The 25,337-nt window shown below is 48.1% G+C and overlaps 1 protein-coding gene across 1 annotated transcript in view; it reads right to left on the bottom strand.

Moving 5' to 3' along the window:
• The window catches only part of LOC307239920 (rho guanine nucleotide exchange factor TIAM1-like), a gene marked incomplete at its 3' end in the record, with an annotated part of 56,664 nt that overhangs the window by 19,925 nt on the left and 11,402 nt on the right, over positions 1–25,337 (bottom strand). Inside the window, exons 2-15 of the mRNA XM_080013497.1 lie at positions 20,325–20,389; positions 17,975–18,639; positions 17,585–17,868; positions 15,041–15,319; positions 14,713–14,944; positions 13,141–13,313; positions 12,214–12,438; positions 10,796–10,981; positions 7,038–7,184; positions 6,598–6,672; positions 3,642–3,815; positions 1,668–1,772; positions 329–410; positions 16–102 (exon numbers count right to left, since the gene is read on the bottom strand). Of these exons, the coding sequence (XP_079869623.1) occupies positions 16–102; positions 329–410; positions 1,668–1,772; positions 3,642–3,815; positions 6,598–6,672; positions 7,038–7,184; positions 10,796–10,981; positions 12,214–12,438; positions 13,141–13,313; positions 14,713–14,944; positions 15,041–15,319; positions 17,585–17,868; positions 17,975–18,632 (2,707 nt within the window). The 5' untranslated portion in view covers positions 18,633–18,639; positions 20,325–20,389. The remainder of the gene's footprint in view (positions 1–15; positions 103–328; positions 411–1,667; positions 1,773–3,641; positions 3,816–6,597; positions 6,673–7,037; positions 7,185–10,795; positions 10,982–12,213; positions 12,439–13,140; positions 13,314–14,712; positions 14,945–15,040; positions 15,320–17,584; positions 17,869–17,974; positions 18,640–20,324; positions 20,390–25,337) is intronic.

The following is a 25,337-nucleotide window of genomic DNA, read 5'->3' as shown; positions in this document are numbered from 1 at the left end:
TTCAAAGATACACACCTGAGGACGAGGCGAGTCCTTCTGCTTTCACTTTCGTGATGTAGAGGTGCTGCCTCCCCTCCTCATCCACGACAGCCACAGAAAACCCTGCAGAGGGGTGGATGGATAGTTAGATAGATAGATGGATGTAGATAGATAGATAGATAGATAGATAGATAGATAGATAGATAGATAGATAGATAGATAGATAGATAGATAGATAGATAGATAGATGGATAGATGGATAGATAGATACAGTAAATAGTCAAGACAGACAGACAGACAGACAGACAGACAGACAGACAAACAGACAGACAGGCTATTTTCGACATACCGTATCCAATGGCAGAAGAGTCAGCTTTGTCGAAGCGGACCACCTTGGTCGTTTTAGTGCAAATCTCCACCTCTTTGTAGAGCTGCAAGCAGCAGGAGAATGGACAGAATCAGCCCGTTAAAGATGGCGGCGCGCAGTGTCCGGCCAAGGTCAAGGTTAATTGCATCAGGACAGATCCGCGTGTCATTCCGACTCCTGAGCTGGGTCGACCGAGCGCGAAGGTCCCGGGGTTCCAAAATCCTGTCGGGCGGTTGTGACCCGCTCGGCGTGCGAGTGCCTGGACGCAGAGTGTGTATGGAACAAAGGCCACTGGAGCACGGGCCCCGGTGTGCCCGTCGCACAGGGGACAGTAATCACAATTTAATATTCTAGGCCAGTAGCGGGGCGAAAAAAAACCAAACTAAACAATGAAGTGAGTCACTGATCAAAGTGTAGAGATAAAAGCTCAAAGCAAAAAGAGAGAGAGAGAGAGAGAGAGAGAGAAAATTGGAAAGGAAATGAATGAAAGGATGACTTGAGGGAGACGCGAGTTGAAACGATGGCTTTGAGGTCACCCAAGATAGAAATGTACATCTTCAACATTTGAAGTCCATTTCCCATCAAATCAAGCAGCGAGAGGGCACACGGCCGCAATGATGCATCCACAAATGGACGGATCGCGGACGCAAACACACACACACACACACACACACACACACACAGCGCATCCTTAATATTATTTCAATATGTGTCAGGGCCACGTAGGCAAAGAAAACTTTTATCTCAATTTACAGGAGTATTTGGCGTCGCGGCTCTGTTCCGGGACTTCCCAGGCATCGATGACAACAGAAACGATCAGTCGGGCGCAGCGTGAAATGGAGGATCCGGGGTGGAGACAGGTTGCCAAGCGGCTTGCGGAGGAAGCAGCGACGGTAGGCAGGCTAAAGCCGCTTAAATAAGGCGCCTGGTATGAGATTTGCCTCTTTGGATGCATAGAAGGGAATTGGGCTGATCCATCAGCTGATGTGGATCGGCTGACGTGGGCTGGCTTGAGATCAGCCGCTATCAGCTGATATCCGATGTAGCCGGGATTGCGAGCTGAGTTCGACGCCGTGGCCTGCCCTGAACTAGCGCTATGCTTTGGAGATGCATTCCAAATCAAACCTGTAAACCGATTCACGCAACATTCAAAGGCGTGCTTTCATAAGTCGCAGTACTGGAAAAAAAATAAAATTAAAAAGGGTCACGACCCCACATTTCCCGAGGGTCCGGACCGAATAGTTAAGGAAGGGATGCGATATACTGGATTCTAAGAGAGTCGTGTGTGTGTGTGTGTGTGTGTGTGTGTGTGTGTTCTCACCAGATCGGAGATGTCCTCCTCGTGCATCGGAACGTAGAGGAGTGTCTGGTCGTCAACGCGCACCTTGAGACGCAGGTAGTGGTTGGAAGGGTCCAGCTTATGCGCCTGCAGAACAACAAGAACCAGGAGTGTAAATATGCACAAGCGCTTTACACTGAATAACAGCAACGCACTTTAAATCTCATTAGCACTATCTATAGGATTCTACATTGAGAGAAACGTCACACAATGGCCATACACTGAATCGGTCATGCGTGTTGATCTACATGTATGCAGCACATAAAGGGGACCAGGATTAGTCGCTCCAATTCCTCGTCACATGTAAGCACAGATGTCGTTGTACGTAGAAAACATGTGTCTCCGCGGAAGACTGAGTGGAGAAAAAAAAAGAATACACGCCGGTTAAAAAAAGCAGGATGTGGTGTCTCGTGTGTCTTCCGGTGATTTTGTATGCAGAGATTTCCACGTTTCAAACTTTAAGCCGGAAGCCGGCGCTTCAACGTATTTGCTTCCCGTGCGTACTTGCCGTTGCTCGTCCGTCGCGTGGCGGGGTCCGCCTTTTTTTCAGCCAAGAACGCGCTGATCTCACGCGGCACGTGAAAGGCAGTCGCGATCGAATTTTGCAGCTACGTGGTGAGTAAACTGCTGACAGGGGTGAACCCGGATGTTGGACAAGCAAACCCCAAAACATTGAGGTTTTTAGCGGGATCCTGGGACTTGCAACGTATTCCACCCGACACAGACAACCTCATGGATTTCCACTTTAAAACGTAGGCGGCTCCAGAATACTGTTGATATAAGACGGTAAACAAGGGGATCGGTTAAATATATTTCTTCCTCGCCCTTTATCGTGATTTAAAATCGTATTCACGGGACACATCGACGGTCCCTAAGCCCTCGGACATGAGAAATAAAGTAGCAACAAAACAAAATGAAGGGCCAGAAAATACGAAACCTTTACAACCCCGGAGAAAACAGCATTTTTAGAGCTACTTAAATTTTCCGGCCGGTTCGGCTCCCTTAAAGAAAAAAATACCAGACGGTCCTGTAATATCTCGGGGAAAAATGGATCTCGGGGACGAATATCCCGGATTGCGATCGGAATTCGGGTCCGAATTTTGGGACCCGCGAAGACCTCCGATTCAGAGCGGTGTGCGGTCGCTTCAGTCAATCTACCGCGTCGATCGGAAAAACCTACCGCTTCCGACCTCTCGCCGATTATTCAACCGTGAAAAAATAGGAATTTTGGTACGGTATGAACTCTTTCTGCTTCCCATACCCCCCCCGTCCCGCAAATCACCCTTTGTTAGGCTGCTGAATTATGATGTTACGATTTAGAAATGTGATGCCTTTCTGCGGTCGCTCTCGAGCAACTGTAAAGAGCGAGCGAGACAGGAATTAACGGCCTCGTAAAACGTAACCATATCATTTAACAAATTTAACGAGCTCCACCGTGAGTGAGATATGGAGGCCGTTAACGTTTGTCACCAACCTATGAAAGTGTCATATGGCACATGCGAGGGGCCGCGCGGGCCGTGGAAGAAGACGGAAACGGGGCGTGTCTTACCCATCGGGAAAGGCGCCATTGTCCCGTCTCGTTTGATGTCATGTTCCGCCTTTCGCATCCAGACGATAAGATAAAAGCACGCCGTGAATTCGCAACAAATCGATAAACCCTAATAAATGAGGTGTAGCTTGCCACCTAGCTCTGTCAGACAACTTGACGGCGCCAGCGCTTCCGCGCCCTTATTTGGCCGGCCTGTTGAAGCAGCCGATCCCTCCCGCTCTACCTGCTTCGCTGCGCTCCCTCCTCCTCCCCTGCAATGGGGGGTATTCAAGCTCATCACTCCTATATTTCTAACTCACTAAGTACGTCCATGTTTGCGGTACACCTCACCGCGAGTCAGGAGCAGCGGAGCCCCGGACGCCCCAAACTCAAACTACGCAAAATAAACACCAGTTTAAGATCGCCACCTTGCAGACGGCGCTGAGGATGTCGAGCGTCGTCTCGCCGGGCCGGACGACGGCCAGGACAGGCCGGTCGCCGGGCAGACACACCCAGGAGGGAGCCAAGTAGTCGGGCACCCAGATGTCGCTGTTGTCCACGTTGTGCCGGGGAAGGCTTTTCACGGAGCCCTCTCGCTCCCTCTGAGGAAAGAACAAGGCGGTTAGCGTAGCGGTGGAGTTTGCGTCTCGGAGGAGGGAAGAACGGACTGAACCCTTTGCATCAGAGAACACTGACGCAAAACTGTGGCCCACGCGGCAACAATGGGAAATATGTGGATCGTGACCTTTTCCTTTCGCACAGCATCCATTTTTATTCGGGGAGATGGACAAATGCAGATTTGGAGCACATTGATCAGGCGGATGGTGCAAACGCCGGCAAAAGGCTGAAATCCGTGAAAAACACTATGCCCCTGTATCTAATTCGTGTCTGAGAGAGAGAGAGACACAACATGTGTGTGTGAGTGTGTGTGTCAGTCCGTGCCCTTTAAGCGCATCGCTCTGACCTCTGACAATCTGGCGGCGCTGCCACTCTCTCTCTCTCTCTCTCTCTCTCTCTCTCTCTCTCTCTCTCTCTCTCTCTCTCTCTCTCTCTCTCTCTCTTCCCTCCTTCACTCCCGTCTCACCCGCTTCTGTCCCCTTTTCGCCGCTGATAACTTATCCGTGGCTATCAGGTAACGGCGCCCTGGACGAGCCTTTCATCCCTTTCATTCCTCTACCACCCGCCGCATTGATTAGGACCTCTCCTTCTGTTTGCCCCATCACTCCATCACTCCATCACCACACCCCCCGTTTGAATGATCTTACACTCGGCTGGTGTGTGTGTGTGTGTGTGTGTGTGTGTGAGAGAGAGAGGTAAAGGAAGAAGATGAAAGAAGTAAATAGCTCCATTCAAGGGTAGATGCAAGATAAACCATGGACCCACACACACACACACACACACACACACACACACACACACACACACACACACACACAAACACTCGTGCGCGCACGCCTACGTGCACTCGTACAGTCTGACAGACAGACAGCAGACCGGGAGGGCACAACTTGTACCCCCCTCCCCTCCGCCCCCCTCCCCCCTTACTCCCTGAACTCCCCAGCCCTCCTCGGCACCATCTGGCTCCCCTCCTGGCCTCTGTCGGGGGTTGAAGAAGCAAGCCCGGGCGGCGTGGTGCGATAAGCCCCCCCCCACCCCCATATCTCTCTCTCTCTCTCTCTCTCTCTCTCTCTCTCTCTCTCTCTCTCTCTCTCTCTCCTCTCGCCCCACCTCTGCCTCCCTCCCTCCCTTCCTCCCCCCTCTATTCTGTCTCTCAGATTCCCTTGCGTAAACAGGCGAGAAATCCATCACGGACTGAGCCCTCGGAGCTAAAGCGGAGGAAAACGACAAGCAGGCAATCAACTCGGATGCACCCGGCCCCCCCCCCCCCCCCGCCAACCCCCATCGTCCTTCCCACAGAAAACGTTGCTCTTTCTGCATTTTTAAACATTGCGTTCCCAGAAGCTGTCAACTTCCGGGAGCCGCGCGTGGGCGTAAGGAAATCGATTTCCCTGTGGTGCCGGGCCGGGGCCTTTGGCGCTCAGACCGTCTCAGGATCGGCCTCCGTTCGCATGGTTCTGACAGCTTGGCTTACCCCACTGGGCTGGGCATCCCATCCCCAGACTGCCCCGTTCTCTTCCCTTTTTTAGTGCCACGTACAACGGGGTTCATCAAATATGGAGCCGCGTCACGGCTGTCCTTGGCGCGATCCGAAAGGGAAACTCTCGGCTTCCTCTTCCCACCTGTCTATTTCGGCTTCAACGTGCGGCTACCAGGTCAAATTCCAGCACGGCAACTTAACTCGAAACAAATAAAAAATGAAGAGCTCCTTAAAAAAAAACAAAAAACAAAAAAAGACGAAACAGGTATCACCCGCTATTCCTAAAACAAATCCGTGACAGATGCCATTCAACCGTCAGATTTTTATTTTTTTTTTCTGCTATCAGATTCATGCATAATTTGATGCAACACCGGCTAATGCGGATCAGATCAGATTTGTCTCGGTGGAATTAAGAGGCAGAAACACAGTCGGAGAACTGCCCGGGGGCGACGCGTGGAGAAACGAACAGGAATCTGTCGACACCATTTTTTTTTAATGGATGAAATGGATTGAGACTGCCTGGAAGAATGAGGCGGGGGAGCTAATGACGTTATTTGTGTCTTTGAAACACAAAGGGATCAAATGAATACCCATGCACCGGGCCATATATGAGTCGGATATACTTAAAAAATATAGATTTTAATGGCGTCGAGGGGGACAAAGAAAGAAGAAAGCTGGCGCTTTCAGAAGAAATCCACCACAGCTTTTAAATCTCCCCTTCGCCAAGGAGAGTGAGTTTCTGAAAGCATCAAAGCAGGACGCTGATGTGGGATGACAGGGAATTTTGGGCTTTTCCCCGGATATCTCCGGCGTCGGAGGACAAGCGGAGGGAGGTAAACAGGCAGCAATATGATACACAGTGATCTGATAGGAATCTTTTCCGCCTCGGGATAAAGTCCTCATTACAACCCAAGCCTACTTTTTTTTTTATTTTTATTTTTTTCCAATTTAATAGAAGATTCAATTGAAATCGTGTTTATCACGCCGAAGCACTTCAAAAAGAAAAAGGGAAAGCCCCAAAAAACTCTCACAGAAGAAAGAAAAGCTAAGAGTGCTGGATTTTCTGAGTGGCTTTGAACGCCGCCAGGTAAAGCGCTCAAAACCGTTTAGCCCCGAGCGAAAAATAAACTGCATACGTATAAAGGGTCGGGTGGTAGCATCAACCGGCACCGCGGAGGAAATTAAAACCAATCTGATTGTTTACAGAAAGGAAGAAAGAAAGCAAACCCCGGGATGGATCACATGTATTTTGTTTTGCCCCTGATTGAAGCTGTCAAAGCTCTTACAGATTTTTCACTGGCGGAGTCCTCGAACATGCATTCCAGGGGCATTTTTATTGGCTCGGTCCTCTCCACGAACACCTGCAACCACACAGAGAGCAGAGCGTTGCCAAACATGCCATTTGTTTTTCAGTAATTTCCCGACTTTCCGACTGAGCTGACCTTATATATTGATATATCGGCATATAAGGGCAATATATATTGGCAATATATCGGTATAACATCGTTGTCGTGATACAAGAGATTTGTCTGGGATTTTGGTTATGGATGGTGATATCGAGACTTAAACGGTGTCTTTCAGGCTGCGTGACGGTTAATCGAACCGCTATCCACGAAATATCGTGAAATTATCGATACTGAAGTATTCGTCCAAAAAGTATCGTGATATTTGATGGTTTCAGTATCATACGACCTATCGTGTGACCGTGCCATTTGAATGAGCAGACCTGGTTGATGGACGGGTGTCCCTTGGTCTTCTTCTTGGAGGTGGTCTCCAGGCCCCAGAGGGAGGAGAAGCGACTGCGACGCTTGGTGGAGGGGCGTGGTACTGCGTGGCTCCGCCGCCTGGTGTTGCTTTCGGTTCGAGCCGCCACCTAAAGCGGACAATCAGTTAAAATAATATGAATGACCAAAAAAACCCAGCAACCTTTATCTATGTAACGAGTATGCAAAATACGGCGTCATTATCCGGTCCTTTGCGGCAACTCACACTACTGCACAAAAACAAACTTTTGTTTGCACGTGCGTCAGCTCACACGCGGGCGCACACATATGTGCAGCTTCCCAGAGGAACTCAACACTTCCCCCGTCTCCTTCAGCGGCATGAGCAGGCAGACAGAAACTCCTCTTGGCATTTCTGGGTTAATTCACATTAAGTCATGGTGATCTGAGCTGCACTGGCTTGCTATATGGGCCGTGGATGGTACGTACACACTCAAACTGCGGATTTGCGCGCGCGTGTGTGTGTGCATGTGTGTGTGTGTGCCTGCATGTGTGTGTGTGTGTGTGTGTGTGTGTGTGTGTGTGTGTGTGTGTGTGTGTGCGTGTGTGTGAACCTCTCTGTCGCGCTAGTCACCGTCCGTGAGCCCCTACACTTCACACACGATAGGTCAAACTGTCGTCAAGCCGCCGCTTACGTAAGCTGCGTGCAAGAGACCTTTTAGCCAGATTTTTTTTTATTATAAGTCCTTCTGAGGCTTTGGGTGATATAGAGATGAGTGTGGAAAAAAATGACATCCAGTGATAAACAAATAAAGGGCAGGCATGTTTGTGAGGAAACAGAGGATATCTATGTACTGTTATAGGAAATATAAAATGAATATTTATTATTAAAAAAAAATGCACTTCAATGAAATGACAATGAAATCACTTTTTTTTTTAATGAATACAGTATTTAATCTTTATTGGGGGCTATTTGTGTATATTTAGCAATTTATATTAATTTTTTTACTTACATTTGTATTCTATTTTATGTTTATATGTTTTGTTTTTTATCCTGATTTTTTCGCAGCCTGTCAAGATTTTTTTTTTTCATGCAAATCATCTGTAAATACGCATCCGTGACAAATTTCCTCATACATGTTAATGCACCCGGCGATGCAACTCCAATTCAGATTGGGAACAAAGGCTCACGATTGATAAATCGAGTGGGCTGGTGTGCTGGTGACACCTTAAAATCGCCCTCCAATAAATAAATAAATAAATAAATAAATAAATAAATAAATAAATACATAAATACATACATACATACATACATACATACATACATACATACATACATACATACATACATACATACATACATACATAGATAGATAGATAGATAGATAGATAGATAGATAGATAGATAGATAGATAGAGAGAGAGAGAGAGAGAGAGAGATAGATAGATAGATAGATAGATAGATAGATAGATAGATAGATAGATAGATACTTTATTGATCCCCGAGGGGAAATTAAGGTGTTACAGCAGCTCACATCACACATGTCAACAACAATAACAAAAACAAAATAAAAGTAACAATAGAATAACAAAAAAAAAAAAAAATGTAATATCTGAAGCGTTCCATCCAGTAAGAGGAACAGTCAAAGTCCTCTGGTGTTACGCCCATGAAGTAAGGGGTTGGAAAAATAAACCAGAGGGATGTTAGAAAACGGATCCGAAGGGGCGTGAAACAACAGGGAGCGGAGGAGAAACGAGAGATAAAGAAGGCATATTGAGAGAGTAAGGCGGTTAAAGAAAATGGAAAAGAGTGGAACGGAGACAAAGAATGAGAGTGCGTGGGGGTGAAAGGGGGTGAAGGGGGAGGTGGGGGGTGTCAGTCGGCAGTAGTGGGAGTAATAGAGCAGAGACTGTTAAGCCTATTTGTGGGAAAGTGCCTCAGGGATGGCAGCCTGCTAACAGCCCTGATATCGATCCACCAATCACATAAAAAAAACAAACACTATTGGGCTTGTGAGCTCCTGCGCGCGTGTGTGTGTGTGTGTGTGTGTGTGTGTGTGTGTGTGCGCACACGTGTGTTTGTGTGTGTTATTTTCCAGTGCTGTATCTGCAGGCCAGCTCGCCTGAATCTGTCTGTGTAGATATATATATTTTTTTTTATTTTTTTCCCTCTGTCCTCATCCTCTCTGTACCTTGCCCAAAGTGCTTGGCGTATCCGAGAGGACAAACAAACATCTCGTTCCCCCGCGGCATGCAGAACATTCCATCCGCGGTGGTATTTCATTCTGTGCGTTCTTTAAAGGGGCCTCAAGGTGACGCCGGCAGCACGGTGTTGAGAGCCGATGGCAGCGGCTCTCAGCTGTGAGCGACATGACTTCACGGTGCCTTCCTCTCAGGTGTACAGTAGAACACGGAGGGAAGGGAATGATCTGAATGTGTCGAGGTCAAACTGACGTCTGGGGAAGGAAGGTTGTCGGTTTTATTTGTCCTCAGCTCGTCGTCACGCAGCTTATCTCTAGTCCATGAGCAAAGATCGCATAATCGGATAGTACTCAGTAAATAATATCAGAAATGGTGTGAATGGACAAGCTGTGCCCAATAATACTGTTATTAACACTTTTAATTAACATTATAAAATATTAACCAAGTGGACATGAACGCTGGTATGAACATACATACATAATCTTAATCAGATCGTGCTTTTTGTCAATATACCAGAAGTATTAAAATTGTATTTGATTTTTATGTTGAGGGGATGTATAATTGAGGGAACATTGGGCTGGGAATATACAACCTTTGGAAAATAGAACTTCATGGAAAATAAGACTATGGGAATATAGGACCTTCAGAATATAGGACTGTGGTGTAGGGATGGTGTGGATTAAGCAGCCACACCTGACCTGGATCTAAGTAATTGGTGGATCTAGGATCAGAGTGGCTGCATACCTGTTGCTAGTTGGCTGGTCTAACGAGCAACAGGTAAAACCCCCCTCTCCACACTCACTCAGGAGAGGAGCCCGTGTCATGACACATGCTATCTCCTCCTGGGCTTATTCCAGCTAGCCCTGTCTCTACAATAAACTGGTGTTTACAACCCAGTCTTCTATGTCTCAGTGCCGGAGGTCCCTGAACACGCCACTTGGATGGCGCGTGGTAGGCAAAACTGCCACAAGGACCTTGGGAACAAAAGCCCTTGTGAATTAAGGACCTTGGTAACATAGAGCTTTGACAATATAGGACCTTAGTAACGAGGGATTTTGGGAACATAGGAACTTGGGAACACAGTACCTTGGGAAAATAGGATGTAGGAATATAGGACACTGGAGAAATAGGACATTGGGAACATAGGATGTATTGATATAGGACCTTGGGAACATACTGTAGGACATTGGGAACATAGGATGTAGGAACATTGAACATTGGGAACATAGGATGTAGGAATATAGGACGTTGGGAACATAGGACATTGGAAACATAGGATGTAGGAATATAGGACATTGGGATCATAGGATGCAGGAATATAGGACATTGGGAACATAGGATGTAGGAATATAGGACCCTGAGAATATAGGACCTTGGGAACAAAGGACCTTAGGAATTCAAGAGCTTGGGAATATAGGACCATAGAAACAGAGGCCGTTGGAAATATAGGATCTTGGGAACATATGACCTTGGGAATATAGGACCTTGGTAACATAGGGTGGACCCAGTCTACGCCTGCACTGGCCAACATGTGCACTTGAGCAAGAGCAGGTGTTCTTACCAGCGCGTGGAAGGAGGAGACAGAGAAGATGCCCAGTCTTCCCATGGCCAGCTTGGTGGGACGGGAGGCGAAGCCCAACAGGCGCTTGGGGTTCGGGGACTCGCCGCCCTGCAGGCTGGCCAGGTAGCAGCGACAGCGAAACATATCCACATGAAACTGTTCCAGGTTCTGCTCCCACAGGAAGATCTGATGGGGGGGTACACAGAGAAACCGGTAAGGGACTGAAACCCAGGAATCGATGGCGGGAACAGCCAGCGTGAGGTGTCAGTCTGTAACACAACAACAAGCCATTGTTGTTCAATCCATACGCATATTTTTTTTGGGATGAAAATAGTATTAAATAAAACACAAACACAAACACAAACCAATAAGATGAAAAGAACAGAAATGTGCACTTTTTGTCAGGTGGTTATCTGGGCCACCATGAAGGAGTGGGGTGTGGGTGTGCTATTGTTAGACCCTGCTGAGAAGCATTAGTCAGCAACACTACCCCCACTGGTCACTGACCCACTGCTATGCTAAGTATAACAGAAGGGGGATGACGCATAAAAGCATGCATAACAGACAGCAGCACATTTGAATACTTAGGACCGTACAAAGACTTTTTGATCCGGATCGATTCGGTGTTTTCATCCTATGAATTTAGCTTTTTACATTCATGCCTTCTATCCAGAAAAACCCCAGTGGTGTTTCCACACAAAAATACAATGTGTAGATTCTAGAAGAAATCATACGCCACAAATTGCATTCAATCAATAAACTGCACAAGTTTACACAACAAAACATCAGATATGGACGTGGGATGGAAAATGCCTGAAAACATGACCAATCTTTCATCAAACACACCTTGGGTAAACAGTAATTCAACCTGGCATGAGAATACAGATTTTAAAATAGCTGTTAGATATGGAAGGATTGGCGAGAGATTTTAATTGAACCTACCTGCTTGCGAGCAGTATCTGCAAGAGTCTCTCAACAAGAATCTGCTGCAATGTGCTGTACATGTATAATAAATACCTTTAATGGTGTTTGATCTGTTCATCTAAGTCTCCACAAACAAACGATTGTCTCTGTGAGTGAGGTCAATTTAATACGGTGCAACGATGTGTCATCCCTCCATCAAATGGTGTGGCTAAAACAAAGGACACACGGGGTAGTTGCAGTACCTCGGCTGCTAAACAGGTACATCTCCATTACACCAACACATCTCAGTCATTTTTAGAGATTGTGTAATGAGTTGCCTTGGTTTACTGTAACGCTAACGCCTTTTGACTGCCTTTGTCCATGCTCAAACAAAACATAGAGGAGAAGAACATTTGAAATTCTTTCTGCACCAAGGTGTTTTGCACAAAGTTTCACATCCACTCAGCAACACCCTCATACCTTCCCCCAAAATATACAGTTGCACGCTCCTGTACCTGCTCCAGTATGGTCTTCCTTTTCTTGGTGTCGGTGATGGTGGACAGCTGCATGTCACCCATCTTCTTCATCTTCTCGTCCATGTCGATCTTCTGCTCCAGCTTGCGGGTCTCAGTCCGGAGCAAGCGCACCGTGTCCTCCCTGTGGTGCTGCCGGGCCAGGGCGGCGGCGCACGCCGAGTGGATGGCCGTGATCCAGTTCTCCAATTCCGTCTGACCGGATGTCTGCCAGGGGAGACACATTGGAGGTTTGGGGAGGGGGGAGGGGGGGGTTCATGTGATGCTACAGTAGATATTTGAGGGAGTTTTTGTTCCAATGGCAACAGCTTGAGGAACAATGTGAGGAACCTCAGTTGGACTATTCAACATTAGATGTAGAATTCTGAAGCAGATATGGTGATATATTATTTCAATATCACATAGAACCCCTTTGATAATTGTGATAATTAATTCTTCACAATCACCCTGAGCTATAATTATTAGCAAATAAAAAAGCAGGACAAAGCGAGAAGAAGCCGACTTGTTGGCCACACATACGCCCATCAAGGGATAAACCTTATTGGTTTTACGGGGGATGGACAGCTCACAAATACTGTGCAAGTCCTGTCATTAGCCCCAGTGAGAGGGTGGTGAGTAGACTCTCAGCATTATTTTCTCATTTGTCTTCCAATGCATTGATCGAATGTCATCGGAGGCAGATGCCCTGAATACAAGTAGACACATTTTAATGTCACGCGACGGTAACTGTGGCGGATCGCTGTCAGGGTTTGACAGAATGGCCTTTCGAGCATGTCACACATAAAGCAAAACACCTGACTAGCTCATCCGCCACACATAGATGGGAGTTATTCCTGTGTGTGTGTGTGTGTGTGTGTTTGTGTGCACGTGTGTGTGTGTGCGCGTGCGCGTGTCTCGGCTGGGGTCTACCTGGAACAGGAAAGCGTCTCCGACTGAGTTGCTGAGGCAGAAGACAAAGTCTTTCTTGGGGTGTTCTGGAACTGCCTGGACGATGCTGTTCTCCGCCCACAGCGCGTGTTTGGGAACGCTGCTGTTGTCGATGGCCGATCGACCGTCCGTCTCGTAGAGGAAAAGAGTGCAGCCTGAGAAATTAACGAAGGAGAAGACAGAAATGGGATGACATAATGGTTTTGGAGGAAAGTGTTCCCTAAGCAGGTTAATGATAAGATACCTGGGTGTAACAGTGTGGTGTCGGCATGGCAACCAAGCCATACGACTGTCACAGAAATTACCGGCCTAGTCTCACACCGGCGTTTCAGCAAACCCTTGAAACGTTGTTTACGGGCGGCCCTAACAGGCAGCGTGAGGTCTTCAGGAGTAATTCAGCCCAATCTGATTAAACCTGTGTGGGCATATGAGGTGAGGACCGCCAGGAGTCAGGAACGCCACTACAGATGGCGTTTTCTCAGCATTTCATGTCCGACATGATTGGATTAGGCACAGACGCTGTCTTTAAATTAGATTGTGATGAAATGTAGGAGGGGGAACCTTAAAGGCAGCGCTTAAGCCCAAGAGGGTGAGACGAGACGGTGGACGGGAATGAATGAAATGAATGCCGCGGACTGATGTCGAAACTGATGTGATTATAGAGAATGGCAGTCACATAAGACGAGGAGGAGGTCTCTCCGCCACACTAGACGGCCATGATCAAAAATAGCGCTAAGGGTCAATAGGTTGCGGTTAATGGAGAAGTTGTTGTTCAGAGTGAAATAAACTCAACGAAAACATAATATTCACATGTTTTTATGTTTATTGTATAAATATTCAAAATAAAATCACATTTAAATCAATGGAAATGTTCTAACAGGATAAATGATACTACATTGTCTGATATGATCTTCTCATCTGATCCAAAAGGGTAGACGTTCAACATCGCTATGAGGCGTGCTGAAACCAGTTTTGGTTCTAACTTTTTTTTTTTTTACTGCAGTGTAATTGAACGCTGGGAACCTCTTCTGCAACATAATTGAATGCTAGGGGCATCTTCTGCCGCAACATGGTCCGCAGGGAGCCGCTTTCAGCGAATCCGATTTTTGCTGTGTTTTGAGAGCGTTGTGCTATTATCTAATCAGGTTTCGCATCAATACATCAATACGTGGTCCCTCATACTTTCTCTCATCTCGCTAATCGTTTCTGACCCCGTAGCGCCAGATACAGTCACTTGGCCGAGTGACAGTGTGGACAGACACGTGATGCATTTCTCTATTGCAAATATTGTCCGAGTGCGCTATTGCATTATTTTTTCAGCTTTCCATATTTTCGATTGTTTGCTATGGCCAAAAATAGGCATTGCAACATGAGGTTTTACAAGTGTGCATTTGCTTGATGGAAAGTGGAAGTAAAAGCTCGTAATATAGTACAATCTAGCTGCTAGCAAAATCTCATTGAGTTCAAAGAGAAGGGCACTTTACACAGCCCCGGACAGGAGATAAGACTGGAATGTTCCTATCAACTCTCTGCTCTTGAGCATCGGAGTCGCACCTTTCAGTGAGACCCAGTAGCGTTTCCACTTGCGCCGGGCGGCGGGCTCCACCTTCTTGCTCTTCTTGTGAACCAGGAAGTTTTTGACGGCCAGCGCTCCCGCTTTCCTGACCGTGCCGTTGGTGCAGCCAATCAGCAGGTCCGATGGATAGGCGGTGCTCAGCGTGCCGCTGCTCTGCTCATCGCTCACGGCGGAACCCGCCTCCTCCGTAAAGTCCCTGCCCCTATGTGTCTAGAAGGGAGAGGCACCGAAAAATGGACGTTTGTGGTAAATCCAGGGGTTGGCGTTCATATGTAGGCATGTTCAGGAGTGTGCACAAACACTAACCCAGGCTTGATTGTCGAGCTCCTTTCGGAAGTTCTCATAGATGCCCCCTCTTCCTCCTTCGCCTCCTCGGCCGTCCGCTCCGCCGCCGCCGCCGCTGCTGCTGCCGCTGTCGCTTCCGTTGAAGACGCTGCTCTCGGCGGCCGAGTACACGGAGAAGGAGGCCGACATGGCCTTGCAGCGCCGCGACACCAGCTCCGCTTCTCCATCCATCTCCGTGGCGCCGCCATCGATGCCGCTGTCCCCATACTCGCTGCCCTCGCCCAGAACCCCAGAGATGTCCTGAAGGTGGAGAGAGAGGTTCACCCGTGCAGTGAGGGAGAGGGAGACCTCGACCTGCACTTCCTCATCATACCTACATCATACATCATCACCTCACTCTTAGAAAATAAAGCACAGCATTGTACCATTGGCTCTTCACAGCAACTGTACCTTCTACGGTACGCTTATTGTACCCTTGGCAGAGGTACATATTGGCAATTTTGTACCTCTAGTGACAAATTAGTACCTGACAGGTTCAAATTTGGTTCAAATGTGGCCTTTATCTGGCACCTTCACCTGAATTTTCACCCAGCAATTAATAAAGGGTTTACAGGGTCAAACCTGCTGTACCCCTAAAAGGTGCAGTTTGTGCTGAGGAGCTACCCTTTGTGTTTTGTTATTATACGGACACTGCTTTGGCAATGTTTTCTCTCAACATAGAAGACAATCAAGCTGCTTGATTTGAATTGAATGGGACTGTGAGAGAGAGATAGAGAGATAGAGAGAGGAGAGAGAGAGAGAGAGAGAGAAAGAGAGACCAATAAGTGCGGTTCAAAGAAACGTTCACACACTGAGAAATATTCAACATTCCTGATGAGGGATCCTCTCCTTTCCAAGTGCATGAATTGAAAGCTTCGGCGACACAAAGGAAAACCAGTTTCACAGAAACAAGAGTGCGCTTTTGTGTCTGCATTTGTGTGCGGGAGGGTTTCCTTTTGCTCTGCACATATGTACTGTACGTGTGCACAAACACGAGTAGCCCCGACCACTCTTTCAATCAATCGGGGAGAGCAATTAAAAAGATGAATACTAATCTTATAATTCAATCTTGATTAAAAACTCCACATGTATGACCGCCAGGAAATCATAATAATAAAAAAATTAAAAACTCTTTTCACTGTAAGGGAGACGATTCTCTGCTCTTTCACACTTTCTTCCTTGAACTGAACCTCTGTTCTGTTGGCTGTCTTTGTTTTCCTGTGTTTCTGTCTATTTATATCCAGACTACCCCCTCAGCCGGCCGGGATGAATTCGTAATGAGCACTTAGGATGTTCTGCTCTCCGAGGGCGCCCGGGGTTCTGGGAAACGGGTTAAGGGGGATAAAAGCAGGGTTCTCTATTTTTGGCACTGGTACTTTTATTATTAAGCAACTTTTTTGCTAATACATGAGCAACCGGTTGACGGCGTTAAACCTTTTTGAAACCGTAATTAATTGGCTGCTTTTGGTGAAAATGTTCATACATTTAAAATTTGATTCATAGACGTAATTGCTACAGATTAAAAAATGAACAAACACCTGAAACGGAAAGCACATGCACTCACTCAGGGGTGATTGCATGTCAGATTTCTGCATTCTGAGGCTAATAAATGGAGAGTGAAAGAGTCTGCGGCTTCACTTTGTTGCCTTCTTTGATGGACTAGGAAACCAGACGGGCCCCAAGGGCCAGATCTCTGAAATTTCCCTTGCCATTTGCGTAATCTCCACACGCACATACGTACATGCAAACACATCCACACAGAGATACATGGTCAAGTGTGAGTTCTCCCTCCCTCACACACACAGAGACACACACATCCAGTGGGAGTCCAAACACTAACCATCTTGTCTGAAATGTTCTGAGCACACAGGAAGTGAGGAAGTATCTCTGGATGTCAGCGGAGCACTAATAGCCACAGACTGACTGGCCTCCTCTGTCATGTCAGTAAACTCTGAACTTCCTGCTAAACATGCAGCAGAACATTGCCGGACGTGCAAAGGCCGGGTTGGGCCGGGGTGAGGGGATCAAGGGCTTTTGGATGCACTTTTGCAATATCACGTTTTGTCAAGTGATGTTTATTTCTGTAATCCTTTATCACAGTTTTAGTCTCACGGGGATTATAGGACAATCAGAGTGGCACAAATCCGCCTTTGTGCCATACCGTGGAGCGCAACTGCCGGACAACTACTTGAGCCAGTAAGCTCAACCATCTGTCACTGCTCTTTCTGCCAAGTGCTTTGAGGCATTTTGACATTTAGACCTATTTGTGTTCATAGTTTGTATCAACAGATTCATATCGATAAGTTCAATACGAACATAGCCTCACCTAACGATCACTCCAACCACCCTGGACTGCTCCTGACTCTAACCACTTCCCTTCCGGAGGTGTCTACCTGTGGCGATATGCACCAGCAAATATACTGTTGTACTGTCTAGCTTAGCACTGCATAGTGTGTAAAATATAACCTATGACTTGTTGTATTGTGCTATTATTGTTGCCCACTTGGCATCTACGGCATAACTCACTTGAGTGGTCTGTGCCCGGCGGCCCTGGAAGGCCGGGCATGGCGTGGCGTGGACCCCGAGCCCCACCAGGCCTTCGGACAGGCAGTGGGAGCGGCGACAGGGCAGTGTAAACGCGCCGTAGCCATTGCCGTCTTCCTCAGGAGGTGACATCAGCCCCTCTTCCTCCTCCCCGCCGCCCCCCCCACCCTGTCGCCGGCTCATGGCGTAGCGCTTCCGCTGTCCCCTCAGGACGGGGCTATGCTGGCTGCACAGGTGGTCCAGGGATGAGGCCCTCTCGGCTGAACCTGGGGAACCACACATCGTGAATAGATGTTTGTCCGTTTGTCACGGAAACTTGTGAATTGGAACATAGCCTGATGTTTCCATGTTGTGTCCTCTGAACATCCTCACCTGCATTGCCTCTAGGGCAGGTGAACTGCTCCTCTTCCTCCTCCTCCTCTCCGCCATCGATGATCTCCTCTGTGCTGGTAAGGTGCTCCTGGCTCATGTCGGACAGGGAAAACTCTAGGCTGTCCTCCCTCCACATGTCCGCTGATTTAGACCTCTTCTTTTTGAAGCTCCCTCCCTCCCTCGGGCCCTCAGTCATCCGCTGGAGGTACCTCCCCTCCCCAGCTGCATCTCCCTCCGTGTCGGCCTCCCCCGTCGAGTCCTCCTCTCCCTCTTGGGCCACGGTGTCAGCCTCGGAGGTCTCCGGCGTGGGCGTCGCCAAGGCGTCATCGTCGTGCTGAAAGGACTCGGGCCTTATCGTCATGGCGACCCGCTGCGTCCAGTGGGGGTTGATTCCGAAGTCTCCGAACTCGTCGGTCGCGTTGAACGGCTCCAGCCCGCTCTCCGCTAAGGATTGTGGGATGCTAGGCGTGCTGGAGGAGCGCGTGGAGGCCTCTGAGTTCCTGTGCTCCTGTTTGACTGAAGAGGAGAGCCGTGAGCGGCGGGAGATGGGCTGCTTGTTGGAGAGACGGAGCGAACGGGACGTTTGCTTCCGGGAAAGGTGTCCCGTCCCTTCCCCGTAGAAACCGCTGTCACCATTCTGGCTCTCCACGTTTCCCATAATTCAACTGCAAAATCAAGAAAGAGATGGCTGAGAACATGTCTACGATCTCTCGTGAATTGTATTAGCTCTATGTATTAGCTGTAATTAGCTTTGGTTTTTTAGCTGTTGTTTTACTCAAGATAGGCCAGGTGAGGAGTTTCCACTTCACCACTGAAGAAATAGCCGACGTAAAACTGAATTGACATACATAACACTTTGTTTTGTCAATGCCCATCTTTGAAATTAAAACCCGAAAATGTTAGTGACGCTATACACCGATCAGGCATAACATTAAAACCACCACTAATAACCACTTATATAGGGTAGCTCCCCATCGTGCCGCCAAAACAGATCTGCAGTAACAGCAACTGTCCTGTGGTATCTGGCACCAAGACGTTAGCAGCAGATCCTCTAAGTCCTGGAAGTTGCGAGGTGGGGCCCCCATGGATCAGGCTTGTTGTTCCAGCACATCCCACAGATGCTCCATCAGATTGGAACCTAACCCCGACCATCCACATGATGTAGAAGAAAACATGATTCATCCTACAAGACCGCCCTCATCCATTGCTCCATGGTCCAGTTCTGCCGCTCATGTGTCCATTGTAGGCACTTCGGCAGTGGACAGGGGTCAGCATGGACACTCTGACCGGTTTGCGACTACACAGCTCCATACACAGCAAGCTGTGATGCACTGTGTGTTCTGACACCTTTTTCTATCATAGCAGCATTAACTTTGTCACCAATTTCTGGTACAAGGTCGACAGTTGTCTCTTTCCTTGGACCACTTTTGGTAGGTACTAACCGCTGCATACCGGAAACACCCCACAAGAGTGGTGGTTTGGAGAAGCTCTGACCCATTCGTCTAGCCATCACAATTTGGCCCTTGTCAAAGTGGCTCAGATCCTTACGCTTGACCATTTTTCCTACTTCCAACACACAAACTTCAAGAACTGACTGTTCACTTGCTGCCTAATATATCCCACCCCTTGACAGGTGCCATTGTAACCAGCTGATCAATGTTATTCACTTCACCTGTCAGTGGTTTTAATGTTGTGGCTGACCAGTGTATACTATGGATACAGTTTGCTATCTAAGTTCAGGAAATTGTGAAAAAAAAACATAAAACAACATTAATCTTGATGTCACTTCTTGTCTGTCCATAACTGTTGTCCACCTGTTTTCATGGCAAAGTGCTGTAGGGTTGTCAGACCATCTCATTACTGAATTCTGGATGTACTGTACCTGGATGGGAGCAATAGCTTAAGCAAAGATTAAAAAAAATGCATTTAGAACTCAGTTTTCTGTCTTTAATTTCTCATGTCTTCTTTATCTGCGCTCATGGTGGACTCTCCTCCTGGTGTTTTCTGTTACATAAGCGCATGGAGGTGCTGAGTCAGCCGATGCGAGATCGCTGAACCTTGATGAGTCACAAACAATCAATCCCTCAGCCTTCTGCTCCTCCGAGAGACACAGCACAAAAGATCAGCCTGTGCCATATAATATAATTATTTTGTTATGCATATTTTATGAGCAATATAAGTTTGAAAATGTCAGTAGAGTGATTCACACAAGCTGAATTATTGACTTAAGTTGACTTTATTCCAGCCTGTTGGCACGTCGATACAAGATGAATTTGTCCTTTTTGCCATCGCAGGGAGAAGCGGGTTTGGGTATTTTGGGAACAAGGATTGATTTCGGGGGGGGACCCACCTGTGGTCGAGATACTGCTGTAGTGGCATCGTCACGCTAGCGCCGCCTGGTCTGCGTCCGGCCTCCTGCCGCGCCGAGGAACAGAGAGAGAAAGAGAGAGAGAACGCAGGGTTAAAACAGAAGTTCCGACAGGTTGGAACTTCAGCGTGGCACGATAGGCACGGAGAGTACGTAGGAGGTCAAAAGCGCTCGGCCAAGGGCAGAAAAGGGAGAGGATCCCGGATGTTGCATCGCATAAAGTCAGGGAGGGGAACTAGGGGAAAACCACGGGTCGGCAACTTAAGGATGCAGCGCGAGGAGGACCAAGGGACGCTGGTACGGACGTCGAACCCGGAGATTTGTTGATGTGGAGATGGGGGGCGCGTGGTTGGGTACAGCAGATCAACATCTTTAAAGACCACACACACACACACACACACACACACACACACACACACAGACACACACACACATACAGAGCCATGCATACACATGCAAAACTCACAGATCATCAATAACAAGAAAACGCAGTACAAATGTGAGCCTAGAGGGGCGATATCACAAGCGAAACAAAATGTCTTAAAGACCTCAGAGGCACGAGGGCAAGGCACTTAATGGAAAACTCCCCCTCGGGCTGCCTTGGTGCATGGCAAAGATGAGAACAGGTATGCACACACACGCGTGCGCGCACGCGGCTTACAAAGCGCGCCTGTTTTGATGAAAAACAGCCTAATTTTTGACTATTTTTCAGACTCAATTAAACGATTCCTGCCATTATGACCTATTTCTCTAATTCCAGCCCTGAGCCCGAGCCCGGCACAGAATGCTCTTATTTCCATAATGGCCGAGTAATGGAGGCGTGTTCAAGCACAGATTCCTTTGTGATTGTGATTCCTGAGAGTGTCTCTGTGGACAAACAAATACACCACAGTATGGGAGGTCAATTATGATGTGGAACCAGTTTGGCACTCGTGACCACAATAAGACCCAGTAGTACTACTAAGTGAAAAGGCTTGATTCTCATTGAGCCAATCGTGAAAATCTAGTCAAGCGAGCGAGAGCGATGAGGACGAGAATTGTTGAATTTCCAAAAACGCAGGTACAGACCCAAACAAGGTACGGACCTTTAGCTATAGGTCCCGCAGATGGCGAAACGGAGGAGTTCGTGGAAGGAGTTCGCTCGTAGCGAAAAGCTCAATCGTGCAAGAGTTTGCCGGAATAATTCAGAGCTCAACATCAACGAGAATAGAGCGGCGGAGTGATTCACATAGTCTCACTGCTCAACTCTGACCTCTTACTCCACATCACACTAATGTGTGTGTGTGTGTGTGTGTGTGTGTGTGTGTGTGTGTGTGTGTGTGTGTGTGTGTGTGTGTGTGTGTGTGTGTGTGTGTGTGTGTGTGTGTGTGTGTGTGTGTGTGTGTGTACAGGGGAGGTTTACATGAGCTGTTATAGTTAATGCCAGTATCTCTCTTCCTCTCTTATATATACCGTATATATTCATCCCACTTGCATTTCATTTCCTGTCAAATCAAGATCCCTCCCCAGAACCCCTCCCCACACACCCACACCACACACACACACACACACACACACACACACACACACACACACACACACACACACACACACACACACACACACACACACACACACACACACGCGCTAGAGACATGCATTTAAATCCTCTAGCTTCAATCCTCATATCCCTTGTATAAATATAAAAATAGATGGTAGAGCCCAGACTGGCATGAACTACCGGATATTTGCAGCCTGTACGTATTGGGTATGAGACCAAATGATCTCCTAGTGATATTTTAGCGAGGACCTTCACTTTGCCTTGTTCTTACCAGTTCCAGGCCAAAACTGGTCATCCGCTCCAGGTGACCGTAAGGGTTCGACGGACACAGCATGGGTTGCAAGCGGCACTATTTTGCCAATCACCGAAAAATTAGACCACAAATTGGCTTTTTCAAAAATAAAACAAAAAGCAGCACAAACGAGCCCCTCTTGACGCGGCGCGGGAGACGGAAAACACACCGGCGTCCCTCTGCCGGCGGTGTGCGTGCTCAGATGTTTAGTCTGTTTGTTTTTCCTCTTTCTGCGCCCTAAAGCAAGGAAAGGGAAGGGAAGGGGCGAGGGGGGGAGGAAAGAGTGGCGGGAAGGGTGTGTGTGTGTGTGTGTGTGTGTGTGTGTGTGTGTGTGTGTGTGTGTGTGTGTGTGTGTGTGGGAAGGGAGGGGCAGGGGGGGGTCTCTGCATAGAGCCCCCACATAGAGCCAGAGGTGAGGCATCGCCAGCGGGAGGAGGCAAAGCGCAGGAGGAGGAGGGAGGAACGAGACGGCTGGAAAAGAGAGAGACGGACAGACAAACAGAAAACAGGGGGGTGGGTGGGGGTCCTATTGTTGGATGAATGGGCGGCCCGCCGTCTCATTTTGGCTTAATTGAGGAAGCTGAGACAAAAGAGGAAAAAAAATAATTATTCCTTCTTTCTGTCTCGTTTTTTTTAATTTATTTTTTGGGGGCTGTTGCGTTTGGCAGTACATCTCTCTCTCTCTCTCTCTCTCTCTCTCTATCTCTCTCTCTCTCTCAACACCGTACTGTACACCTACAAAGCCACCAAATGTCCCTGGCAGAGTACATACCGAAACACACCTCCAACTCCAGAGTGTTATTACACAGCCAGGACATCGTTACCACGCGAAATGACAAAACCTGTAGCCAAAACGACGCGGGCGGATACGAGACCCTGGGAAAAGCTCGTAGGCGTTCTGCCCCCCACACGTTTCGTAACACGACGTAACACTCGCTGTGGCAGGGGGGAAAAAATGAAAGCGGCAGACAGACAAGAGAGCTTTGCAGACCCGATTTTTGCGACTTAGCGAGAGCTGCCGGAGAGAGAGAGAAACTGTCACACGGGTTTCCAAAGCCTCAACATCATGTGCCAGTGTGTGTACTGCCAGTGTGTGTACCGCCAGTGTGTGTACCGCCAGTGTGTGTACTGCCAGTGTGTGTGCTGCCAATTTGTTGTGTGGAAAACACCAAAAGACCAAACCCTATGACCACAAAAAACAAAACCCATTATGTTTGGAGCCTCACACCACACACACACACGCACACACACACACACACACCTGAGAGTGTAGAAGCGTAGAATTCCACAGAGAAACCAGACCGGATTTCCCGACCACACACACACTCACACACACACACACACACACACACACACACACACACACACACACACACACACACACACACACACACACACACACACACACACACACACACACACACACACACACGCACGCACACACACAGACGAACCCGCACACCTTGGATAAATACCAAAGGCCTGTCACAACAGCTCCAGTCCAGACACACCCTTGCCCCAGCCCATCTTTTCATCTTTGCACCTGTTTTCACGGCTCCGCTCTCCACGACACATGCCGCTCTGGATGCAACCGCCGCCCCAAACTCCCCCCTGGCTGGGAGGCAGCGTGGCATGCAGCAAGCTCCAAAACATTTAACAAACTCTGTGCGAATACTTTGTCCTTTTCAGATGTTACGCTGGACGGGGTTGATTAGAAGGTTACACTCACTGTACTTCCTACCACTCTGGTTCATCACCCACCAGAGTGGCAGACCTTCTTTTTTGGGGGGAGGTTGTTCATTTCTCAGTGCAGATCTTGTGTAACTCCAGCCAGGCCATTATTACAGGATTATTATTTACAAGAACGGAGAACTAAAAAAATGAAAAAATGAATCCTGAATGCGGGAGAAAAATCATTAGCGGTGATGAGAGGTTAGTTATTAAATACCGAAAAGAAGTAAGAGAAAATAATTAAAAGACGGCATACAGAATATTATCTATCCGAGTGTTGGAATTCTGTGCTGCTGGGATTTCGGTTATCTAGCCCAGAGAGAGGGAGAAAACCATAATTTGTTTTCGGGAACTACGGGAACTAAAGTTAGCGGTTACGCTGGGTTTGATTTCGCTTGGGTTTTGATGATGCTCTAGTCTCCGACGAAGACTCCAAAGCCTCCGCCACCGGACCATAACCAGAGCAGCTCTCTGATGGACTGAGCACTCTGACCTCCGTCTGTGGCCTTTAACCGAGACCCCTGGAAGCCCCCAGCCGGTGAATCCCTGGATCCTCCCTCCCTCCTGTCAGGTCTTTTCCTGCGCCTTCCGACATTCCTGAAAATAGTCAGCGCACAGCCCCGGGCGAGGGGAGAGCGCAGGGGTCACACTGAGGGTCACGCTGTGTGTGTGTGTGTATGTGTGTGTGTGTGTGTGTGTGTGTGTGCATATGTGTGTGCGTGTGTGTGTGTGTGTGTGTGTGTGTGCGTGCGTACGTGTGTGTGTATGTGTGCGTGCCTACGTGTGTGTGTGTGTGTGTGTGTGTGTGTGTGTGTACGTGCGTGCGTGCGTGCGTGTGTGTGTGTGTATGTGTTTGTGTGTGTGATCCTTCCACCAGAAGACTAAGACCAAGGGGACCAGGATCACTCTCTGTGCCGCCCCCAAAATGGTAAACTGTAGATAAGCACAAATGCCTATACAGACATTATTATTGACACCCCACAAAACCAGCAGACACACACACACACACTCACACCCACTATTGTTAGATGGTTTATGCCAAATGTCCATACCTGTCGATACTATAGTTAGGGAGATAAGAGTGAAACTAGGATCAAAACAGTTATTCTTGTAACATTCTTGAATGGTGAAATTTAACGAATCTATCATTTTAGCCAGGGGACCCCCTGGGGACCTCTCAAGGGACCGCCTGGAGGACCTGGGAACCCCACGTTGAGAACCACTGCACCAGATAGACGGAGATCGAAGGGCTCCCCGTGTCATTGTTCAAACCAGCCTTGGGACGCCTAGTCTGGCGGATCCGGGCCCGGTGGCTCGGCGGTTCCGATAAACGCCGACTCGGGACGTTTCCCCGTCGCCGCGTGTGCTGTTTTTCCACTCCCACACCTCCACAATCCCTCGGCCGCGGGGAGACGGAGGGGAGCGTCCGGGA

The sequence above is a fragment of the Zeus faber genome, assembly GCF_960531495.2.
Source record: "Zeus faber genome assembly, chromosome: 14".
In the NCBI taxonomy this organism is placed as follows: domain Eukaryota; kingdom Metazoa; phylum Chordata; class Actinopteri; order Zeiformes; family Zeidae; genus Zeus; species Zeus faber.
Note: the sequence above shows the minus strand (reverse complement) of the source record. Positions and strands in the feature narration are given on the sequence as shown.